Source organism: Rissa tridactyla, chromosome 3, assembly GCF_028500815.1.
Source record: "Rissa tridactyla isolate bRisTri1 chromosome 3, bRisTri1.patW.cur.20221130, whole genome shotgun sequence".
In the NCBI taxonomy this organism is placed as follows: Eukaryota; Metazoa; Chordata; class Aves; order Charadriiformes; family Laridae; genus Rissa; species Rissa tridactyla.
The window spans coordinates 53,920,109-53,942,718 of record NC_071468.1 but is presented as its reverse complement, the minus strand read 5'-3'; the positions used below and the strand labels follow the sequence as shown (position 1 = coordinate 53,942,718).

General features: G+C 37.7%; 1 protein-coding gene across 9 annotated transcripts in view; it reads right to left on the bottom strand.

Annotated features, from left to right (window-relative positions):
- Positions 1 to 226: 226 nt before the first annotated feature.
- The window catches only part of UTRN (utrophin), a 416,848-nt gene continuing 394,464 nt past the window's right edge, over positions 227 to 22,610 (bottom strand). For all 9 annotated transcript variants that reach the window (XM_054195259.1, XM_054195260.1, XM_054195261.1 and 6 more), the window contains 6 exons: positions 15,026 to 15,184; positions 14,430 to 14,673; positions 8,471 to 8,579; positions 6,866 to 6,952; positions 4,028 to 4,050; positions 227 to 2,422 (listed from right to left, as the gene is read on the bottom strand). In XM_054195259.1, coding sequence (XP_054051234.1) covers positions 2,414 to 2,422; positions 4,028 to 4,050; positions 6,866 to 6,952; positions 8,471 to 8,579; positions 14,430 to 14,673; positions 15,026 to 15,184 — 631 coding nt within the window. In that variant the 3' untranslated portion in view covers positions 227 to 2,413. The remainder of the gene's footprint in view (positions 2,423 to 4,027; positions 4,051 to 6,865; positions 6,953 to 8,470; positions 8,580 to 14,429; positions 14,674 to 15,025; positions 15,185 to 22,610) is intronic.

The window sequence follows — 22,610 nt, the reverse complement described above, 5'->3', positions numbered from 1 at the left end:
ATGGAAAACTGGAGAAAATATGCACAGATTTATGTGGAGAAAACACTGCTTAATCTCATTTATAAAAATGCAAACGACACTCCAAAAATGCTAGCACACAGAAATAGACTATCACAGCACACCCATCTTAAAATTAATCTTTTTCAGAATGAAATTTTCAGCATTTAGCAGTAATGCCATCCTTGAAGTCCACACAACTTGAAAGAACTCCATGCTTTTTCTCATGTTACTGCAATATATTCCTTTTATTTATTATTGTCTCAGAGGAAGAATGTTACAATGTAGTGTTTGAAGTAGCATTTACTTGGCAGCAGAGGACAAAGGATGCATACAAACACAGGCAGAAAAACAACTTTATACATAACCTCATATTTAGAATAAAAATAAAAGCCACCAAATTCACTACTGAGACCTTGTTTTACTTCTGTAGGGGGGTATTTTTAAGGATTCTTTGCCTAGATAATGATGTAGCTTGATAAAAGCAAAGTACTTTGCAGAGAACAGAATATAAAGCTATTTCCAATACTACTCTTGAAGATAGGTCTGAGGTAGAAAGGTGGTCATGGCTTTCCTCTTCTGTAAAATGTGGGGTTTTTTCTTCTCAAAATAACTATGCTACTTTCTTTAATAGATGAAGCATTTCCAGGAGCCAGCATCTTCTCTTCCCACCTTGACAATTTTGCAGCAGTCGCTCAGGAGTAATACTTAGCATTTATATAGAGCTTTTCAGACACTAACTAAGCAAGCCCTACAACACCTTTGAGAGGTAAGTACTACCATCCCCATTTTACAGATGGGAAAACAGAGGCAGAGTGGTTAAATAATTTGCCAAAGGGTTCAGAAAGAACTGGCACTGGAGCCAACACTAGAACGTGGTCAACGCTGTGCCCAAATCACTCCTTGAGCAGCAGCAGTCCAGGAGTGAGTACTGTGGGTGCAGGACAATCTAGTTGGCAGCACTTCACAAAAACACTAGAAATTCCTGACCTACTGTCTTAATGTCCTCTAGTGTTTTTTGGTAGCAGTAGAGAACTTATAACTCTTCCAATACCATTTTGAGATTAACTTTTTTTTCTTCAGTAATAATTAAAAACAACACAGTTTAGTTTCTCTCCACTATACATGAAATATATTGCATGCAGTTTTACCAATTAAAGGTATGTCCTGAAATTAAAGCAAGTGTCCATGCAGCATTGTAAACTCTGTGAAGGCATTAAAATATCTTATGATACTTTTGAAACTAGAGATCAGCTGATCAGTGACATAATTTTCCTGTAATTATCCCTACCCGAAGTACATAAATAAACGATTTCAAAGATAAAGATGAGTTGCAAGATTACAATGCCAAATGATACCATCTATGCGCATTGCAGTTTTTGACGAAAATGTTCCATTGCTAATAGTATTGGAAAGGGCTTTCTAATTGTCTCTTCATTTCCAAGAGGCAGACAAAAGACCGGTGTGTTTAGATCATCAGAAAGGGATCTCACGGAAATGAGCTTTACTTCACAGACTGTAAATTCCAAAACTTGAAGCAGGTTTGGCACAGCAGGGAACAGCAAACTTTGTCTCTGAACAAAGTTGTGAAAGATTACACTAACACAGACCTTACTAAAAACAACTCAAGCTATCATCTAAGTCCTCTTTTTAGCTATCTCCTGATTCAAAACAAAGTAAGGCTTAAAAAAATAATCCTCCACATGAAGTGTGTTGGCTGGAAATAACTAAAAGAAAGTTAAAAATCTTGGTGCATGAGGAGGAAGATTATGACTCTAAGTGAGAGTTTACCTTGTTTAATGGAGTTAAAATACTGTAGCTTGCACCCAACAGCAATTTTTGTTAACCAGTAACAATAACGCAGATTGTGCTAAATGTGGGAACTTCATATGTCAATCCTGAAAACAATTCAAGGGTAATCTGAAATCTGTGTGGTCAGATGATTAGCATATAAATAATCAGTACAGAACATTAAATGTGTGAGAATATAACTAAGGGTATTTTACAATGTAAAAGCAAAGAGCTGAAAGGAATGTATAAATGTAACATTTTGCTCCAAACTCCTTATGCAGTTCTCTTTACGATTATCAAAAAGAACGTATATAAAGCCCCTGCCCCTTTTCCCGCGGCTGTATATTTATACAAATCAGTGACAAATACTCCACTGCTCATTAATTTACAGTTGCATAGAAAGGGAAGAAGAAGAAAAAAAAAAAACCCCAATACTATAAAACCAACATCCTCGTCTTTGGGTATTCAGTGTTTTACTATTTCAAGTAGAACACGCAGTCAGAGCGAACAGCATGTTCCAGGGTCCCATGCAGCCTTCTGATGAAGTGGAACTCGCGACTGGTGGGTTATAGAAAAGGGCTGTACTGCACGTCAGGAAGCACTGGTCGATGTCCAAATGAACACTTCACATTGCCTGTCATGATGAGAAATAACTGCGTCAGTACCACATTAACACGCACAGAAAGCTCTAACTACTCTGGGCTCAGTTCAGTTAAGGACACAGATGTCATCTTTCAAAAACCTCTGTATTTTAAAAATTTAGATGTATTTGCCCAAGACTCAGCAAATCACTGAGGCATGTAGTTACGAGAAACCTAATTTTACTATACTGCAGTGTTTAAAATTCTTGTTGAGTAAGGCCCAGAGGATGTTAGCCTAAAGAGCAGTAAATATAACTTACGGACTCTCCATGTTCTGCACCCAAAGAAAAAATGTTTAGGCAAACCACTGTCCTACCTGAAGCCTAAGTGATAAAAATTGGAGAGTATAGAGCGTCTAGATTTGGACTCATCCCCTTCAAATGTGATGCTTATTTCCAGGCTCCTGTTTCAGGATTCTGTTCCTAAACAGACAAAAGTGCCCTCTCTAAATGGTTCTGGAAGAGTAGATTTGCAGTGAGACCATTTGGGAATCATGCTGTATCTAAAAAAAAAATCACACGCTTTTTCAGGAAGATTAATATTATTCACTGATAACACTGATTGATAGCTATCTCTGTGCCTGCTTAGAGGAAGGATTTCTGAAAAATGCTAGTTTAATTCACTAATAATTTAACTTATCAACAGACTGAACTACAAAGTCTGAGTTATCTGAGTGCAGGACACGATTCGTCTTATTCTCTTTAGAAATTCCTGTATGGGAGGGCAATCCTACTATCCCAGATATTGCAATACAGGAAAGTGTTTATGGAGCAATGTTTCTGAATTTTTAGATGTTCATTTTGGGGAGGTCTGACCTTGTAAACTGTGGGTTAATGGACAAAGTGATGCAATTTAGGGGAGTAAGTAGACTCTTTCCCTAGCACTTAATTCTTCTGAAGTCTCACGCAGCAATTTGTGGTAGTCTTTAAAATTTATTTAACAAACTTTCAAAGAACTCTGCAATAACACAAGATTTATGTCACTCCTTATTTGCCATATGTGGGCTTTAATATCAACCTGAACCTATAGCAACTGTTTTTCCTATTTCTGTTACTTATGATCATTCATAACAGTTAGGTTTTCGAGAACAAGTATCTAAATACCAGATTGCTTTTTGCATTTTTGTGAACTCTGAAAGTAGCCAAATTTCTGCTTTGGGTTTGTAAAGTGGTTGCCTGCTGGCAGAAGGCAGCTTAATCTAATGCCTAAGAAGCTGTGTGGCTCTTGACCTTTGTGCCCAGGTGCCCGTAGCTCCTGGAACTGAAGCGATGGGCACCAGGGCGCAAGGACATATGGATGTCTTTAAAGAACAAGCTTTGGTCTCGCAGAGCTGATGTTGGCTTGAAACTAATTGGCCCTGATAGATTCGAGCTGATTCCACCCAGTCAGCATCCCAGAACTGCACACCATGGTATCTTTGGTTTTCTATTAACTGGCAAATTCCAGAATCTAGCCTTCCTGTTACATCGGTCTAGCTTCCCAATAGACCTCTAGGGAAAAATACAGAAAAAAACTCTGCCACTTGGCTTTAATGGAACATTTCCACTCGCTTTACTTTGCTTCCAATGACTGTGCAAGTATGTAAACATGTCTCATACCTGTGGTCTGCCAGTGAAACTTGCTGCAAATAGAAAAAAACAAAAGAAAGTTAGAAATTTACATGACTTTGCATCTTAGCAGTTTAAAAACAAAGCCAGTGTCAAAGCCAGGAAATATGTACTACAGAAGACCAGAAAGGCTCCTATCTTAAAAAAAATGAACGTTTAACTAGAAGTGTGCTGTAATGGTCTATACCTAACTTTTTTCACAAATGTCCTTTTCTTGTAACAAATCTATAGGTTTAGGAATATACAGATGATACGAATCATTCCTTTTTCACCACGTGTGGACACATAGATCTATGAGTGCTGTATTATAATACTATCTGCTCAACATGCTCTGTTCTGGAACTCACTTGGATGCAAAGACAAGAATTCTGCCCAGTGTTGCACACTTGCCTAGTTCTGAGGACCAACCTCATAAACAAGGGAGGTGTTATATTATTATCAAAGAACCTGAGGACCAAAAAAAACCCCATTAAGAGCAGTGTTGACCTTAATATATGCCTAACTGCTTCATAGAGAATATTGGGAGTAAGTAGAAATACTGATTTCAAGATTAATCATAACTTGCAACCCACAAAAATAAATACAACAAATAAAAAGACTGGCTTTATTTTACAGTCAAGATGGAATAAAAATAATCTATATAAGGCTCAGATGCCAGTCCTTAACAAAAGCTGCAGCAAAGCTAGGAGAGATCAGTAGTGAAGACGTGGTGAAAAAAACAGCTTTTAGTGGTTGGTTGGTTTGTTTGTTTTAAATGATGCATTGAACATGAAGGCTGTTCTAATGATATTTTGCTTGGGCATAATTAAAGAAGAGTAAGAATATTATTTTTTAAGGTTAGGAATACAGTGATGCTCTTAAAACAGATTGCCTAGAGAGTCCATGGAGTCTGCATCACGGGAAGTCTCATAGAACAGGTTAGACAATTGTCTGTCCAGAAAGACAGACCCCTTTCAAACAGCCACAGGAAAAGATGAAGGATTAGATTGTCTGTCGTGGTCTTCCCTAGCAAAAGTCATGCTGTTTCATGCACTCTGTTGAGAAGGTCAGACTAATAATCCTCATTCCAGGCTTCTAAAACAGTCTATGAATCTTACATAGTTAAAAAAAAATATATATATACTCCTAGTGAATCTCCCAAGTAAAAGATTTTATAGAATGACTGAAGAAGAGCAAACACAACTAGTACCCACTAATTGGGGCATGCTGGTTTGGTTTGATTTCTGCAGCAACACGTCAATGGCAAAGGGCAAAATCACATGAAATTTCGAATTGTGACTTCTTTTAATCTTAAATGGTCAGAAACGCTTCACAGTAAGAAAGGATGTGGGGCCACGTTTTTCACGTGCAGTCCTCCATCCTGCCTCATTCAGGATATTGTCTTATGGGTATTATTTTTTTTTTTTTCCATGTTTCCTGGTAGCGGAGAGCAGACTCATTATCAAGCTTGCCCTTACACAGGTATGCAAGGGAGTATTTCTGCAAATTTGATGTAAATTCATTTGGGCCAAATGTCCAGTAGCTGCTATACCGCTTGTACATGCAAGACAGAAATTTGCAAAAACAAGAATTGACACTTGACTTGCATTTTCCACCGATTTGTATACATACACACCCTTGACTCGTGCTGAGTAGCTCCACAAGCTTTTGACTTCAAGAAGAGATGCTCCTTAGAATCAAATCCTTAATTTGCAAAGTGATAGGCCCTGAACTATTGAACTCACTGAAAATCTCAAAGGACAGCTGCAACAAAACCTTTTTTGCTAGATCCTAATTTGCTTTCTCAAAATGTGCAAAGTGTATCTACTGTGATGCAGTTCTTCACAGCCAAGCAATGTACGTACAAGAGATAAGAGGGGTATTTTAACAAGATTCACTGAGTTTACAAAGTAGAATCGAATAGAGTTCAATCTCGATGCTTCCAAAAGGACTGGGCATAAACACCCTCCCCCTCACTTGTGCCTTTTAAAACTGATGAAAGTTTAAGAATATAAAGAATATCACTACTGTTTTTCAAAGGCAAAAGAGCTGAAAGTGAACACATATATGTATGCATCTATTTGAAAAACAAAAATACACGAAGAACGAAGTTGCCACTTCACCTCCCCTGCCAAAACCAGCAATCTGTATGAAATATTGCTGGAACCGGAGAGAGAGCTCCTCACTTCTGTAAGTGCAGTGACGCTCTGGAAGGAACAGGATCAGTGGAAATGTATGTCAGCTGATAAAAGCCATGCATATGAAACTAATTGGTTTTCCCTTTGATCTCTCTTTAATAGACACTGAATAAAACATCAACTTTCAATGCATTTAAGCAGGGAAAGGTGTTATGTGCTGTGTTAACAGTTATTTCCTCTGGTCAAGTAGTTTAACAACTAGTTCAATAATTAGTTCAGGCAGTCAGGATTGGGCTGTGGTCCCTCCTGTTGCCTAAGACCTTTTTTCCAAGTTTTACTAGAGCAACAGCATTCCGAATTTCCGAATCTACATTCAGTGAAGTTCTACATAGGGTTTACATCAGCGTCAAATGGGATTCTAGGTCTCTTTTGCCTTATGTGGACACAAAATGAGAATTCCATATGGGGCTATAGGCTTTTCTTACAGGGAATCACTTCTGTTTAAAACAGGAGAATATTTGTTTATTTCCCTTCACAAATAGTGTATATTGAGCAACTTTAAAGAACAGAATTATGTAGCTTGCATATCTTGACAAGAAATCTCATCAGAGAGATTTTTTTCCTAGTCAATACCACAAGAATGACTTTTTTTTCTTCAAAAGACCAGCTCAAATTCAATACTATTCTCAGAGACTTATTTTGTTACACTTACAGCAGCAAGCTGGAAATGTACTGTTGATTTGCTCCATAACATCTGTTAGATCTGTGCTGGTATCATGAGGTGGAACTAACAAGTCATCTGCAGATATGACAACAAAAGAGAGCAATGAATTTAGTAACAAGAGGTTAAAAAAAAAAAAAAAAAAAAAAAAAAAAGAGGACAACAACATTCTGAAAGGCATTCTCATCCAGCCTTCCAGTTAAATACGCCTTTATATTTCAAGGGAAACCACTACCTAAAGCCTTTGTAACTTAATGTGCAGGAACTGTCATTGATAATTGCCGGCCTTGGGAGAGGAGGTGAAAGTTACATTATTGATTTGCAGCAGAACTCATTTCTCTTCCATTAAAGTTCAACCATTGCACCCAAGATTTAAACTAGATGAAACTGCCAACAAGGAGCAGCATATAAGAATTTACAGTTAAAATAAATAAAAGGTTTACACGATGAAGGAATTATGCTTGGTAGCTGATCAATTAATATTCTGTTCCATTTTCAGATGATTTGTCACGTAACTTCCAGAGTGAATACACCATTATTTTCAGAAAAAAAAAAAGTTTATCTTTTAGATGGTCTTTATTCAATACGCATCAGCAATTTGACTAGTGTTAAAATCCTCCTCATCTTTTTATTTTTTTAAATGCTGCTTAAAATTAAGGCAAGGGAATTGGTTAGGGAATACAACTGGCTCTGTTCTGGCAGTGTTATTAGCATCTCTCATAAATCTACCATTGCCTTAAATCAGACTCGAAGACATTCCACGTTTTTCCAGATAAATTAAAGCAAACCCACATGTCAATGCTGAATGATAACTTTTCAGTATGCAAGGGAATATTTTTCCTGTTTTCCGCAGAAATAAAATATTTTTTTATTCTATAACACGAGGCTTGAAAACAAAACAGGGAGGAAATTGCACTTACGATAATTTGAGAAAAATCTTTTATTTTTTCCCCTAATTTTGAACATTCAATGGTCTGTAGTTATTTCTGCTAATTCCCAGTGGAATGAATGAGTTCTGCTATTGGAGAATTTAAAATAATCTTTCAAGAGAGAAATCCCCTCATGTGCAGAGGCTGAACACTTAAATACTCAGTAACTCCTAAAGATGTGAAGTCTTTCAGGGGTGGGGTCATCAAAATACCAGGATAAGCAGAGGACACAGAAGAATTTTTAAAGCAGCCATCAGGAAACTTCGATTACGTGTTTTGGACATCTGTTCCTGTATCTGACAGACTACTTGGGTGCATGGATGTACTACTATAGGACAAACAGCTGTTGGCCATTTCAGTCCAGTGAAATCTTGCTCCCCCTTCAGTAAGGATGGATTTGCCCAGTAAATTTACTTTCTAAAAATGGATGGGGTCAAGGAGTCTATTGACAGAAATCCATAATTCAGAGTCACATGGATTCTTGTGATACCGCAGCCGTTTGCAAGTGTGGGGAAGCAACAGCTTCAGCTGCAGTAAGTCTTGCTCCCAGTAGCATCACAAAGCTTTGTTCCTTTATATTTATAATTCTTTTCAGAAAGATGCCAACAAACCTATTCAGTAGTCACCTATAGACCCACGTAGCACATTATATGATCAAAACGCTCACCTGTCTGATGAAACTGCGAGCTTGTGTCTTGCTCGAGCGGGTAGCCGAGGGCAGAGTGCTGAGGCGAAGCACAGGGGGAGGCACCATTAACCCGGGAGTCTGACTCAGGCTACATTAAAGACAATAATACCCAAATTTAGATAAATTGTATCCACAGAATTTAATTGTGGGCTTTTATGCAGTCATCCTGCTCCTTTCCTTTTGAATGCGCTCTTTTGTGTTTGCTCGCCAAACTATTGAAAGTTGTCTTAGGTCTATACAACCGTTAGGGGGGAAAAAAACCAAACCAACAACCTGTTAAAAGAAAATTTAGACTTAAGTGTAATTCTTATGAGACTCCAGTTGATGAATTATTTTTTTTCCTCTTTTCCGTCTGTCTTGTAAGAAATCCTTGGAGGAAGAGAGTAGTAATACAGTTTTTGAACTCCAGAAGTGATTGTTCTTAAAAAACCAGAAGCACCTGAAGCAGAATTTATACTATAGTATATATAGTATACTATAGTATATATACTATACTGACTGAAGCAGTTACAGAATCTTACATGAAATGGTTGCCCCTGTCATTTACCTTTTTAATTTCAAATCATCAAATTACTTCCAAACAGCTTAAAGAGCAGATTATTTGAGTAAATCTGTCAAAAGCAGATTTATAAAAATATAATTACTTTTAAGATCTTTTTGAAACTGAGACTGAACAAGTACCTAGAACATCTATAAGACTTGATGCAATGAGGTAATATACAGAATGGCAGTTAATTTATGCACAAGTTTTCTCCTTTGCAGCTCACAGTCTTAAGTGCAACATTCAATTTTTTGCTGCAACTTCTATTTTAAAAAAACAATCTTCAACAAAACTGAAGATTGCTGAACAATGAAAGATACTTTTTCTTCCATACACAGTGGCGAGAAATAGAAGGAAATGTCTCCTTGAGCACCCAGCAAATCTTTCTTCCTCCTCCAAATCTCATCTCTTTCAGCATGCCAATAGCAACTTCCAGATTTGACTAAAAGAATAAATCATGAAATAATGCTCTGCATATAGAAGACAAACAGAAACTGAAATGTTTTCAAGCCAGCCAAGGATTTTACCATCAAGACACTCCTACGAACAGTGAATGTTTATCAAGCAGTTAAGCAATTTGCTATTCAGTATCAGGCTTCAACCCAGCTATGGGATCTAGGTAAAATGAGCGTGGTGATTTTAAATAAGCCAAGCCTGGAATAACTAACTCCAGGTAATTCTGTATAGCCAGGAACCTCTGTTCAAGAAGAGGTTAGAGCTGTAATGGTAAAGAGATGAAGCAAATTCTCCAAGGGTTACGAGTTACTTCAGTACAGAACAACACGGCCACCTCCAGCGGTGGAGTGGCTGCTTGCCCACTCCACAGACAGATAGACAGAGAGAATTTGCATAATCCAAAATGCAAACTTGCACCCGGACTGGATCTCTGTCCCTCTTCAAGCAGTAACTGTGGACAAATGGTGCAGAGATGGCTGAGGGTGACTGAGGAAAGAAGATCGGTGCCAGACATGATACACAACTGCAGTGCAGCAACACATAAGCTAGATCAAGGATAGTCAGGCATTGTAAAGTCAAGATTAATTAGGATAGAAAGGAGATGCCTACAAACTTAAATGATGAGTTAGTAGTGAAGGTTATTTAGTATCGCTTAGGAGTGCTACTGCAAGTGACAAAAAAACCCTGCAGAACACGGGGACTCTTAACAGTGGATAAACTGAAAGCAAACAAAACAGAATACTTTACACTGATGTAACATATATTGCTGCAGTGGTCAGAATGAAATACTGCAGTTGGATTTAAAGAAAAACAACAAACCAACATAAAAACAAACCCCCCCAAAACACATCCCCTTCTAATCAGAGGACAATTGCAGATGACTTCATTTTCATTTAAATACACAAATAAATGTTACACTACATGGTTCCAGTGACCGCAATAACAAGAAAAGCCAAAGCAACCCAAACCCTCTTCTTCCAAAATCAGGACAAATCAGTTAAGCAAATGAAAAGTGTGATTTGGAGCAGAAAGGGAAGAGTTCTAGTAATGGTATAAATGCTTTAATATAATAATCAGATACTGAAAAATCTTAAATGCAAAATAGTTGAGGATATAGCTTCATGTATTTACATGATTTAACAGTTTTACTGGGAGAGAACCTGAGAAAAAACTGTAGAAAATCATGTTCTACTTGACCCCGGTTGCGTAACATCTACAAAATCTGATCATTTCCATCATCAACCCCCTTCAGGCATCATGAAGTTAATGCCTTCTGATTTGTAACAACCCAGCAGACGACTCTTAAGCCAGAAACCATAAGAAAATAGCCTAGATGTTACTATATGCCGCCTTCTTCTTCCGGAATAAATAAAAGCAGAGAGACCAAGCATGACTGTATAGGGATGAGGAGGAAGTTTCCAATTCCAGTTTCTGCAAGCTTTCAAACTTATTTTTATGTAAAATCAAATAATGATAGAAAGGGACAGACGGGTTCTTCTCCAGAAAACTCTGAACTTGAGGTTTCTTTCTTTACTACCTCAGTTTTTAATGCATTTCTAGGAGAGGTATTTATTTTAACCAATTTTGATCTACAGTGCCTTATTTCACTCTGCCTCTGGCTGGTGTCTTTCCCAAAGAATGGCCTGACGTGTTCTGTGGCTTAATGGATAGATAAAACACCTGTTCTGTCCTTGACTTCTGTTGCTTTTGCTAAAAAAAACAAAACAAAATGCCCCCCGCCCCCAACCTCTGAATCACAGAGAACCTCAAAAAGGCCAATTCCCTTTCCACACCTATTACAGATGTTTCTTCTTGTTCCAGACTTATTCTCCCAGCCACAAAAGACAGAAAGTCTCTTCTGCTCTTTTGATAAATCTCCTCTGCTTTCAGTTGAAGAGGGAGCTGCAGTCCCTATTTACTCTGTCTTAGAGTGAATCCTATAGCCATTGACAGGTGATTTTAGCTCCCATTAACTTCAATATCAAATTCAATATGAAACCTCTATTCAGTAGCTCAGACAAGCAGAGAAAAATCCAAACAGGCTTTAAATGCCCTTCATAATAGGTCTTACTTCTACTTTGCACATGCAGTATCTAAAAGGACTGAAGAAAGAAAAGTGAAAACGGGTTCTTTATTTTTTCTTTACTTGATTAACATGCTGGTATCAAACTTGTCACAGGCCAGTTCTGTTTCACCTTCTTCTTTGGCACTATAATCAATCAGGCAGACAAAAATGACAACATCGTGTGACAGCCACCAATCCTTTGGGCTTGCTAAAATAAAAATAGTATGGTAACCTCAGAACTGTGACCTGAAGTAGGCAAATGTGTGGTGAGGACACATGCATATTTCTGGTAAAAGCGATCCCGAAAGAATGTCTTAGAATGCTCTCATCTGGATTACACAGTTAGTACAGGAAAGTTTTGAAGTTTTGTTAATTCTCTACCCAAATATCTGCACGTAGATAGACTCATTCCATATCTTTTAAAGAAAAATCCCAGTATTTTAGATTCACTGGCAAGTTATTAACCCAAACAACAGTCAAGAGGCTGAGTGGAGAAGAGAAATGGAGAGACTTGACAGGAGAGAGAAACAGAGATGGCATGAAATGCCAGCCACAGCAAAGAAATTGCTGTAAAACAGTTGTGTCCTTTAAAACCAGTAATTATTATTACTGGTATTACAGAGTTGTTATGTGTTTTGACATTGGGACTTACGAGACTCTTCCACCCAAATCATCCATCTCATTAATGAGAAAAGGTATACCTTATAGACACTAAAAATAATTGTGACAGCCAATAAAAGCAAAATAAACAAATAAATATACTCAGATCTTCAGCTGGCTTCTGATAAAGTCCTTTCTCAAGCAGTGAAAAAGGTAAAGAATTTCATAGACTGACAGAGAAACAAACATGCTGAAGAGTGGTCATTTTTTCAGAAAGTTAAGGGGGCATTACTGGGATTCAGTGCTGCTTCATGATTGTATTAATGTCAAAATAAAGAAGTTCCAAAGCATGTATACTAAAAACGTGAATTATTTACAATTTCCAAATCCCCTTCAGGGGAGTAGCTTCAGCATCCCTGGGGACAGCCCACAAAAAATCTGCTTAGTGGCAGGTCAAAAAAAGCCTCCTAAATAACGTAAGGATGCATATAGAAAGGCACATCGAAAAGTCACAGGTATATTATAAAAGCAATAATGCAGACCTTCTCATAGAATTGACCTTTTACCAGGCCCTCTACTAGAAGGCAGAGGAGAAACAGGAACCGCTTTGGGAACAGCACTTGGAACTATCAGCAGCACAGCACGACTCCCCCAGAGGGGATTTTGGACAGGGAGCAAAAGAGCAACAGTATATAGTTAATAAGGTGTAAATGATCCGAAATATTGAAAAAAGTCAACTCTTCTACCCTACTCTATCAGAAAGCACAAGTTGCAGAATGCCCACAAAAATCCAAAGGCGGAGCTGAAAAGAAGAAACCACTGCCCCTCCCCCCACCCACTTTATCACAACACACGTGTATTACCCTAAAGGTCTTACTAAGAATGTTATAAGGATACTGAAAAGATAACAACATTATAAGATTATCCACAGCTACATTAGAAAAAAAGAAAGTTTTAAAGGCTGAACATGTTCCTGCTTTAAGCACTAAGCTGAAAGTGACTGTGGGTTTGGCAGAACTTCTGTGTTTCTATTCTACGGCTGTTTCTTTGCAGATTTTAAACCCTCCTCTGAAACACCTAGTATTGGCCACAGTTCTCAAGATACTTAACGTCATGAATGATTGTGAACAGTTGCATCAGTTGTTATCTTCCCTGTTAAATATTTAAGCTACTCAAATACTGATTAAAGATGCTGGAATAACAACAACAAAAATACTCTGCTAGAGGGGTAGGGAAGCCATTGGAACAGATGCATCTTATTGCTATTCAGCCAAAACCGCCTAGAAAAATGACAAAGCCAGTGAAACAAACAAAAAATAATCTTTATCACTGTCATGAGAGTATCATCTACAGCAGGAACTTATGTAATTTTGATACCTGGTTTCTGTGGTCTGTTTCCTGGCTTAGTTAAATCCTTTACTACATATGGCCAGTCACCTGGCTCAGGGAAGGCAGAAATCATTTGCCTCAGTGGACTCTGACCCAAATGTACCAGTTAGGAGGAAACATTTATACAAATTTCTCTTAATCATTCAAGCTTCCACACATGATACAGTACAAACTAACATCTCTAACAACACCTTCTAGGTGTTGCTGCTGCTGTTTTTATAATCTAGATCTGCATATGCTGACTTCAGAAGCAATCAGCAGTTTTTCCCCAACAAAGAAACCCTACAAGCTCTTAGCTACCGCCATTTGCTAAAAGGCTCTTGCCTTCAGCGTTACTTGTACGCAGACCATTTTGCTGTAGCTTATTGGCCTAAATATGCTACTCAAGAGGAACTGGACTTTCACTGGAATAAATTGTTCCTTTGCAATTTACATGTATCTTTGGCAATCTGTCTTTGGCATGCTAAGAAAGGCTTCAGTGACTAACCGTGACAACAAATAAATGAATTATTTAAGGAAAGATTGGAAAACTGAAGTCAAATACAGGGCATGACTGGCACCACTACCTGGAATAGCGTATATATGTTATTCCCTCTGCTTTTTAATTCATGAAAAACTATTGCACTTGTCTGTGGTATTCTCAATGTTTCACAAGTTACCATGATCACTCGAGCACTTGTAATAATCTTGTGCTCATTTGACTTTATTTGACTTTCACCGTGACTTATACTAGAGGGTAGGGAAAAACGTCTTCCTGGAAATGACTGAGTGCAACAGACCAAACTAGGGCGGTGAAAATATCTGCAGTAAAATTCCAACACGTTTGTTCCACCAAGAAATCCATCATGCAGAAACAATACCGGGGAAAGACATCAGTGTGCATCTACCTGCTCAAGTAGCTGCCGTAGCCGGTGAAGCTGAGACTCCAATTGTTTATTGTGATCTTCCAATATTTGCATCCTTGCTTCCAGGCGACCTTTATGTTGCCTCAGGAGTTTAGCTTCAGCAATGAGCTCAGCATCTTCAGAAGCATGCTGAGGTGACACGACGGAGTCAGGAGGTGATGCAAGAGGGTTTATTCCTCTCCGAAGATGTTGCTCCTTTAGTTGCTCATATTCTATTTGCAGATTCCTGGTATATTGAAAACAGGAGGGTAATGATGACTTAAGCAAATTAAAATAAAAAAAGTGCTTAGATCAAACGATGTTATTATCACCTCCAACTATAGAACACAAGTAGCTCATACAAAGACAATGCCTTGACTTGTGGTTTATGGGAAAGAAAACATAAAACATAAAGCAATAAGATAGAGGTGAAACTGAGGTATTTTATCACAGACCCGCCCTCTTCTACCTAACAGGGTCAGGCTGTGCATGAAACATGCCTCGATCTACCTCTTCTCATCTCCAACAACTATACATAGTGCATGGCCCAAACAACAATGAGGTGACATTTTGGACACCAGATAGGACGATTATGAGACCTTTGCTCTTCCTCGAGGTCAGCAATGATGCGCTCCAACTCTCCTCGCTCTTCCTTTTCCACTGACTTGAGTATCTGAGCAGGACTCTGCGGCTGACTCACAGGCGACTCTCCTCCCAGCGTCTGGCAGTACTGCTGGATAAGGGCGTGCTCATCCTCTCTACAGCAATAAAACAACACAGATAAAGACAGAGCCGTCAGTAAAACATCTGAGCTCACGTAAACTACGTGAGCAAACATCTTTGTCAAGCCAAAGGGTTTTGTTTGTTTATTTATGAAAAAGGGCTAAGAGAGCAGAAAATAAGCCTGCAAGAATCTATTATATAACTGTCAGATACGTGTCTCAGCAAATGGTATTAAAAATTTTATCAGTTGTTTCTAAAAAATATACTGCAAAAAACCCCATATAAACATACAATGCACAAGAAAAGGAAAACTGATCTGTAGTAGTGTAAAAGACCGGTTTACTTTAATGTATGCATAAAGAACACAAGTGCTGCTGGTGGTTTGAAAAGACATAGTGAAAACAAGAACCTGAGATAATATAAACCAAAAATGACTGATTTGAAACACCTTAAAAATAAATAAGACCAAAAAAGCTATCAGATAGTTCCTTTTTTTTAATCATAAATAAGTGGCATTTTTAATATTCTTTAGAAGATAATTTTGGTGCGCTCGATTTACCCGATAAAATTAGAGAGAAAAAATCCCCACAGAATTCTTCAAAAAGTCCGAGAGTAATGACTCATCAAGTATCTAGCTAACACTGTGCACTGCACAAACGGACTGACAATGCTGCAAAAATAACGCTATAGGTTTTGAATTAGCATTATTATTTCCAGGGTTTTAGTCCCATTTTAATGTACACATGCGATACCTTGAAACTCAAGGGTAGCAGATCTCCTCCTCCTCAAGCAGATTCAGGGACAGAAATAAACTCTAACACTGTCCTCTTCCTGACTCACATAGAAAATACCTTTTGGTAAGGAGATGCTGAAGTCCTGACACTTTCAATTATGTTATAATGTCCAAATGAGTTCCCTTTTTTATTAGGTGTGCCTTTCCTCCCCAGTTTCTGGCTTTTCTCTGTAAGGAGTCAGATGAACAGAAAGTGAAGGATACCATGTCCTAAAAACAGTTTGCTTGCTTACTCAAGAAGGATAAATCAGCAGCAGAAAAACATATACTATTCGTGTTTTTAAGAGAGAAATTGCTGCAGCAGTATGAATGCTGAAGAAAACCCTCCTTAAAGTCTCTTCTTTGCTTGACTACAACCAGAGACTGCATAGAATCATAGAATTGTTCTGGTTGGAAGAGACCTTTGAGATCATCAAGTCCAACCGTTAACATAGCACTGCCAAGTTACTGTGTGCCTTACAGTACTGTCCCTACAAACTTTATCCTCAACATCTTCTACAGTTAAAGCATCGTCAACAAGAGAAAAAACACATGAGCAGTATACATACGCATATTCAGATAACATTTAGAAAGGAGACTTCTTCATATTAAAAATATTTCTTGTGTTGCCCTTTTCCCTACAACTGTTGGAAAGAGGGATCTATGAATTCTGCTATTAACCGACTGTGGTCTGACATAAGGAAATGCATCCTCAAGGACTGCCTTTGAAAGCACATACAAAGAATAGGAAGTTCATGATACGCAAAGTATTCATTTTCCAAGTAAAAGTGTAATGGAGCTTTTCAAGAGGCTTTTTAAAATTTCCTGCCAGTCAATTTAACATCTTCCATCACAAAAGATCCAAGTGTACAGTCTAATTTGAATGAATAGTAAACCCAGTTATTTAGAAATGTATACCCTGGAAGAAACAGCCGTTATTTCTGTGGTGACAAATAATCTATAAACAAACACATGTACAAGTAAAACACACCAGGAGTTTTACAGGCCATGCACATGGATTGCGGTTTTTCTCAGAAATAAATTCAAGCTCTTGGGGTAAAGGGAGCAAATGTGTGTGACAGGAACAAATGAGAGCTGCAAACGTACTGTTTGTGTAATGGAAGACCCTATTTTATCCTGCTGAACCAAGATTTTTTGGTAGCTCCATACATCAATACCCATTTAAAAGCATCACCAGTATTAGGAGCAAGGCAAAATAACCACAGATTTAATAAAAACTGATTTCTGGTGTCTCTCTGTCAGAAAAGCACTTCTATCATGCAGCAAAGTGATTTGGTTCTTTGTAGTACTCCTTAAGACACCCTTTTTACTGAAGACTAATCCCGTGGTAGAAGAACACGGAACTATTTCTTCTCAAGGATAACTATTCCCTATCTATCCAAAGCTATCCTGTGCCCTTCCACTATCTGACTCGTCAATGAGATTTGAAAATCCAGGCCATTACAATCAAACAAATGCGCAAGTAACACTATACGTAAAAAAACCCAAATGAAACAACGACAACAAAAAAATTTTAGCCTGTGACAGTTCTATCCACTTTAAAAGTTCATGACATTCTATTCCACATAAGTTCATTTATGATATAAAGGTTAAAAACGGTCAGGTATGAAGACATCCTTCCACAGAGCTCTCGTTGCGTATCACTTTCCTTCATCTTATCCATTGTGATTAATTACTGGTTTGCAAAATGTTTACAATTGAAAAAGGAACCTAATTAGTGAGTTCTGCTTTTAAAAAAGAGTCAAAAGTTTAACGGAATTAATATACATTCACTCATTTCTAATCTGTCTTGGCAGTACTCAGTACTATATTCATGAGAAGAAATGACAATATTGATCTTCCCATGCAAACGAATAAATGTAATGAATTTTTCACTCAATACAGCTATATAATTAAAAATATAATTGGAGTTGCGTGTGAATTTAAGTCCCTCAAAAATAAAGGGGTTACCTGACAGTGTTGCCTGAAAAAGAAACAGAACAGTGCTCTTCCCCCCCGCCTCCCCCCCCCTTACCTATAGAAAAAAAGCCTCTAACTGGTTTATCTTCTCCACGGCTTGAGTGATCTCTGGTAAACCCACCATAACTTCTTTTCTTATTTTGTATTTGTCTAGGTAAAACTAAAGCAAATGCTAGTGCAGTTAATGAAGTTTGGATCAGGTCTTATTGCAATAACAAAAACCTTGCGGTACTTCTCCACCCTTTAACCATCTTGATTAAAAAAACCCCAAAAAACAAACCCACCCCTTATAACAAAATTTTTGGTAAAGTGATGTAACACCTTTTGGGCCTTCCAAGTCTGCTTCTACAGCCCTGGAAAACGTGCAGAATTCCCCCACTGTGACCGAAACGGCTGCACTAAGCCAGGAAGTGCTGGGGATTCAAAGTCACATCTTCAGGGGGCACAGAAACAGAGTGTTAAAGCAGACTAGAGAGAGAACACAGCTTCATCATCCAGGTTTCAAAACCCTGTTTAGATATTAATTGAAATGATACAATGGGACTACACATACAGCCTTCTTTTCTGCAAGGGTGTTGATGTTGTCAGGAAAGATTCACGTGATCAAGTAGTTTAGTCTGGTTATTTTAATTAGCCATCAAAAAGCTACTGTCTACATTTTAAGATGATGAATTATTTTATGAACAACCATGCAGGTCACCTGAAATGGATTCTTTTTTTAAATAGGGCTCTGTAAAGCTGGATTTATTATACTTATTTGACTTTACTAAATCTGAAAACTCTGTCAAGATTTTACATGAGGTGTAACCTCATTTTTTAATGAAACTTAGAAACCAATGAAAGAAAGAGCTTACCCAGTAAACGCTTAGATACTTTTGTCTGTATTGTGGTCCAGTAAGTGAGAATCGACACAGCTAAATACAAATGGTTCAATAAGGATTCCAGATCATTTTATAGTTTGGACTCCCAGTTATTCCGTCCAGAGGAAATTTCATTTCCCTCCTCTCTCGCTGGTTCAGAGTCTGCACAGGACAGACTGTGAATATTGACCAATCTGTTTTCAGGGATCACACCTTGTAGCTGACAGCAGGCTTTTTCACATGCTGGAGGAAGTGCCTGATAAAAGATGTCTTCTGAAGGAAAAGTCTAGTTTTACCATGTGTTCTACCTCTGGTCTGTCTTGCAAAATTTGTGGTTCAAAAAACCTGAACCTTGAATCTGCACCAGCAAACCTCATGACTGTAAGAAAGACAGATTCATTAGGGGGTCCCAGGGCAGGGCTTCACAATCCCCTACAACGTAAGGGAGTGACATGCGCTCTGCGGCACTCAAACACTTTAATTTTGAGAATCTGGGACTCTCTTCTGCAGAATTGTTTGGGGACGGCAATCAGCAACCAAAATAAAAGCACAACATCAAAATAAATTTGTCATCCTTTCTTGGTGGTTATTCTCCTGAAGACCCTGCGTGCTTTGAGAAAAAGCTAGAAGTACACAAAGTCCTTCACAGCAGAGACTGCAGTTCCTTTTCAGCGTTTCACCATAGTAGAACGCAGTAAAAATGACATCCCAGGAGGTCAAGCTTGAAAGAAGTATGTCTCAAAGGAAACGAACATCCAGACGAGGAAGCCCCGGGAAAATGGCCTTTGAAATATCCTATTCTCCTTGTGGATATATATTTTCAAGAGGTCTATTCCAAAACATGCATTATGCATGGATAAAGCAAGAGGCAAATAATGTCTCATATAACTGCCCTTGCATCAAGACTATGCTGTGGAAAGAAAAATTCAGATTTCCTGACAGTCACTTTTCATCAGTATATTATTTTATCTGATTAAGAAAACTGATTGTTAAATTACATTTCAGATAGTATGATGTGGGTATTTGTGATCCTTCTTTCATTTTTCCTGTGGCTCTTATACTAAGCACCGTGCATTCTAGTTCAAATAGATTTTACCTTGACCTACTGATGCTATGAGAAATATTGGAATAAGGTTAAGAAGGTCCTGCAAAATGCTTTGTCTTTAACTTACTTGTTCTTTTCCTAATTTTATCATCATGTGGAAGTAATTTCTCATATGACAACATGCCTTTTAACCACTTACATCATGTCAAAGTATTCAGGTACTACAGGCTGGGGCTCCAGTTTGTCTTTGAGTGGCAGTGCCAGCTATAAGTTCCACTGGCCTTCACTGCTTCTTCCTACTCCTGCACCTGAGTGGACGGCCCCTAACAAATAACATTTCATATCTGTTCCAACTCTGCCTACAGTTGAGTGTGAAATGGCATCAATGGTGCTGCAGACGTGAAGATGACTGGTAGTACAGGCATTACCCAGAAAACAGCTGTTTAACATTTATACAGAAATTATTTATACTATGTCCAGTACACTTAAATTCAGTATGGGCTAGATAGGATAGTTTGTACATTACAGGAATCAGAGGGTTACATTCTTGTCCTATTTTCCCAACAAAGTTTTTTGTCTTTTCGTTCTGTCACACCATGATCTGTCACATTGTGAGGCACAGCTTTCTGTTAGGGACACTATTTATCATTCTTTGTGGCAGAGTCTTCATTTTTTACTTATGCTCATCTTCACTTGTGAAGAGGCCAGTCTGCTTTTAAGATATAGATGTTTTTGCATGAATTAAAGCCAAAGAAAATCAATCACAACAGTTTAGCCTAAACATTTAGAACTCCCTAATGTATGGAGAAGATGATATGAAGGAAAAACACTTTTATTCAACGTATTTATATCAGAAAACTCATGCATGAGAGCATTAGAATGTTTGCTAAGAAGCTGGACATCCTACAGTAAACACTATGACTTTTTTTTTAGCTATCTACGAATATTTTTCCAATTGATGAAAATGTGTTTTTTAATGGAATTCACATACCCTTAGCGGAGGGGAGGGTTAGAAAAGCTTAGTTATGGAGATAGAAGAATTCATAATTACGTTCAAGACAACAGGCTTATTAAAACCCAAGAAATTTCTTTGAAGAATGTTTTCTTAACCCAGTGGCATATTACAGAACGTTCCTGCAAAAAAACTTATGGCGTTTAACTGACGGTAGAAGTTCTCTCATTGTCATTCAAATGTAGAACACTTCTTACACATACTCTTTTGAGCATAAAGAGTGTTAAACCGATTGTTGATGAACTTGTTAAGCCCAGAAGACCAAAGCAGTAACTTTCCAATATTAAATGCAACTATGCCTCTCTTATAGGTTCACAGTAAACTGAAGGACTCTTGAGGACCGATGAAAATAAGATCACAGAACAGAACTCCAATTATGAGAAGCAGATAATTTGAATTCCAAACCAGAGATCATCTCCTAAAGGTTCAAAAGTATACCATAAGAAAATGAGATTTTGCTCAGACAGGTTTACAGCAGGGGCATCTGAGCTGAAAAAATGCGCATCTAAATTTCAAATTGCTCCTTCAAATTCAGTCTATAAAGAATGATTACACCGTGCTCATTTCTAAGTCAAACTGCATTTACCATTAAGAACAGAGCTGAACTATAATCCTAAACTCCCAGTGTTCCACCTGTAGGCGACTTATGAACCAAACTGGGATCCTAACTTCTTAGCTGTTAGAAACCTGCCATAGTTTAACTCCAAACTTTAAGCCACAATTTTGTGAGTACTTTGGCATGTACCTTAATGAAAGCAAGCATTATTTTCTGCAAATGAAAGAGAAGATGCCATTAGGTACAAAAGTTACTTTCTTGTCCTCCCTGGCCTCTAAATCTGTGCATATTTTGCTTGCGTAGCAGTCCCCTTTTGACAACAGGACTAAGAGCTAAATTCAAAAGTCCCTCTCACATGTTGGTACAGAAGTTCACAGTGTTCGTTCTTTTTCTTAAAATAAAGGTGATTTTTATAGGCGAACAGGGAAATTACATTAAAATCAGAAGCCAATTTGCCAGTAGAAACGAAGTGTTTACATGCCCTTTTACCATTGGGATGGAGGGTTGTTTGGTCTTTGTATATAAGTAGACTCATTAATTGAAAAATGAACAACTCTACCAAGTGTGTGAGCATTTAGCTGTTTTCAAGTTTTCAGCTTTCCCTGCCAAGTGGCAGTATGTTTGGTTTGTTGCCTTTTTCTTTTAAGGGAACTCAAAAGGAAATAGTTCGGCTGTGCTTCTGTCACTGGTGAGCTGAACAATGACAGGAACACGTGAAAACAGTTACATACGAAAACAGCTTTATTAGTTATGTAAAGTAGAGTTAATTTAGCAGGAAACAGGAAGCATTTTAAGGTGATCACAAATGCTTCTCTGAAGCAAAATATTTTAAATTTCAAATTTTTAGTATGTTCATAGGTAGAATAATTTCATGATTAGATTTTAAAACAGTAAATTAAAGTTATTGAGAACAACAGCATTTCCCGACTAAAGCTGAGTAAGAACAACTTCTGTTTCCTCTGTAAAAAAGCTGATGACATCCATTAATAACTTAAAAGAAGTTTAAGTTACTACACTACACTAATTTAATGAATAGAACTGATGATACAGTGAGGTTAAAATATTCATGTATTTTTACATTGAGAAAAATCATATTTAATTCATCAGTAATTTAAGGGGTTCTATGCTTTCCGGGTTCAGCAATGCATTTTAATGAAAGCTTTCACAATAGAAGTGACACATAATTTGAAAAGGAAAATGGCATTGATAAAATTAACGTGGGGCTGTGTTTATACC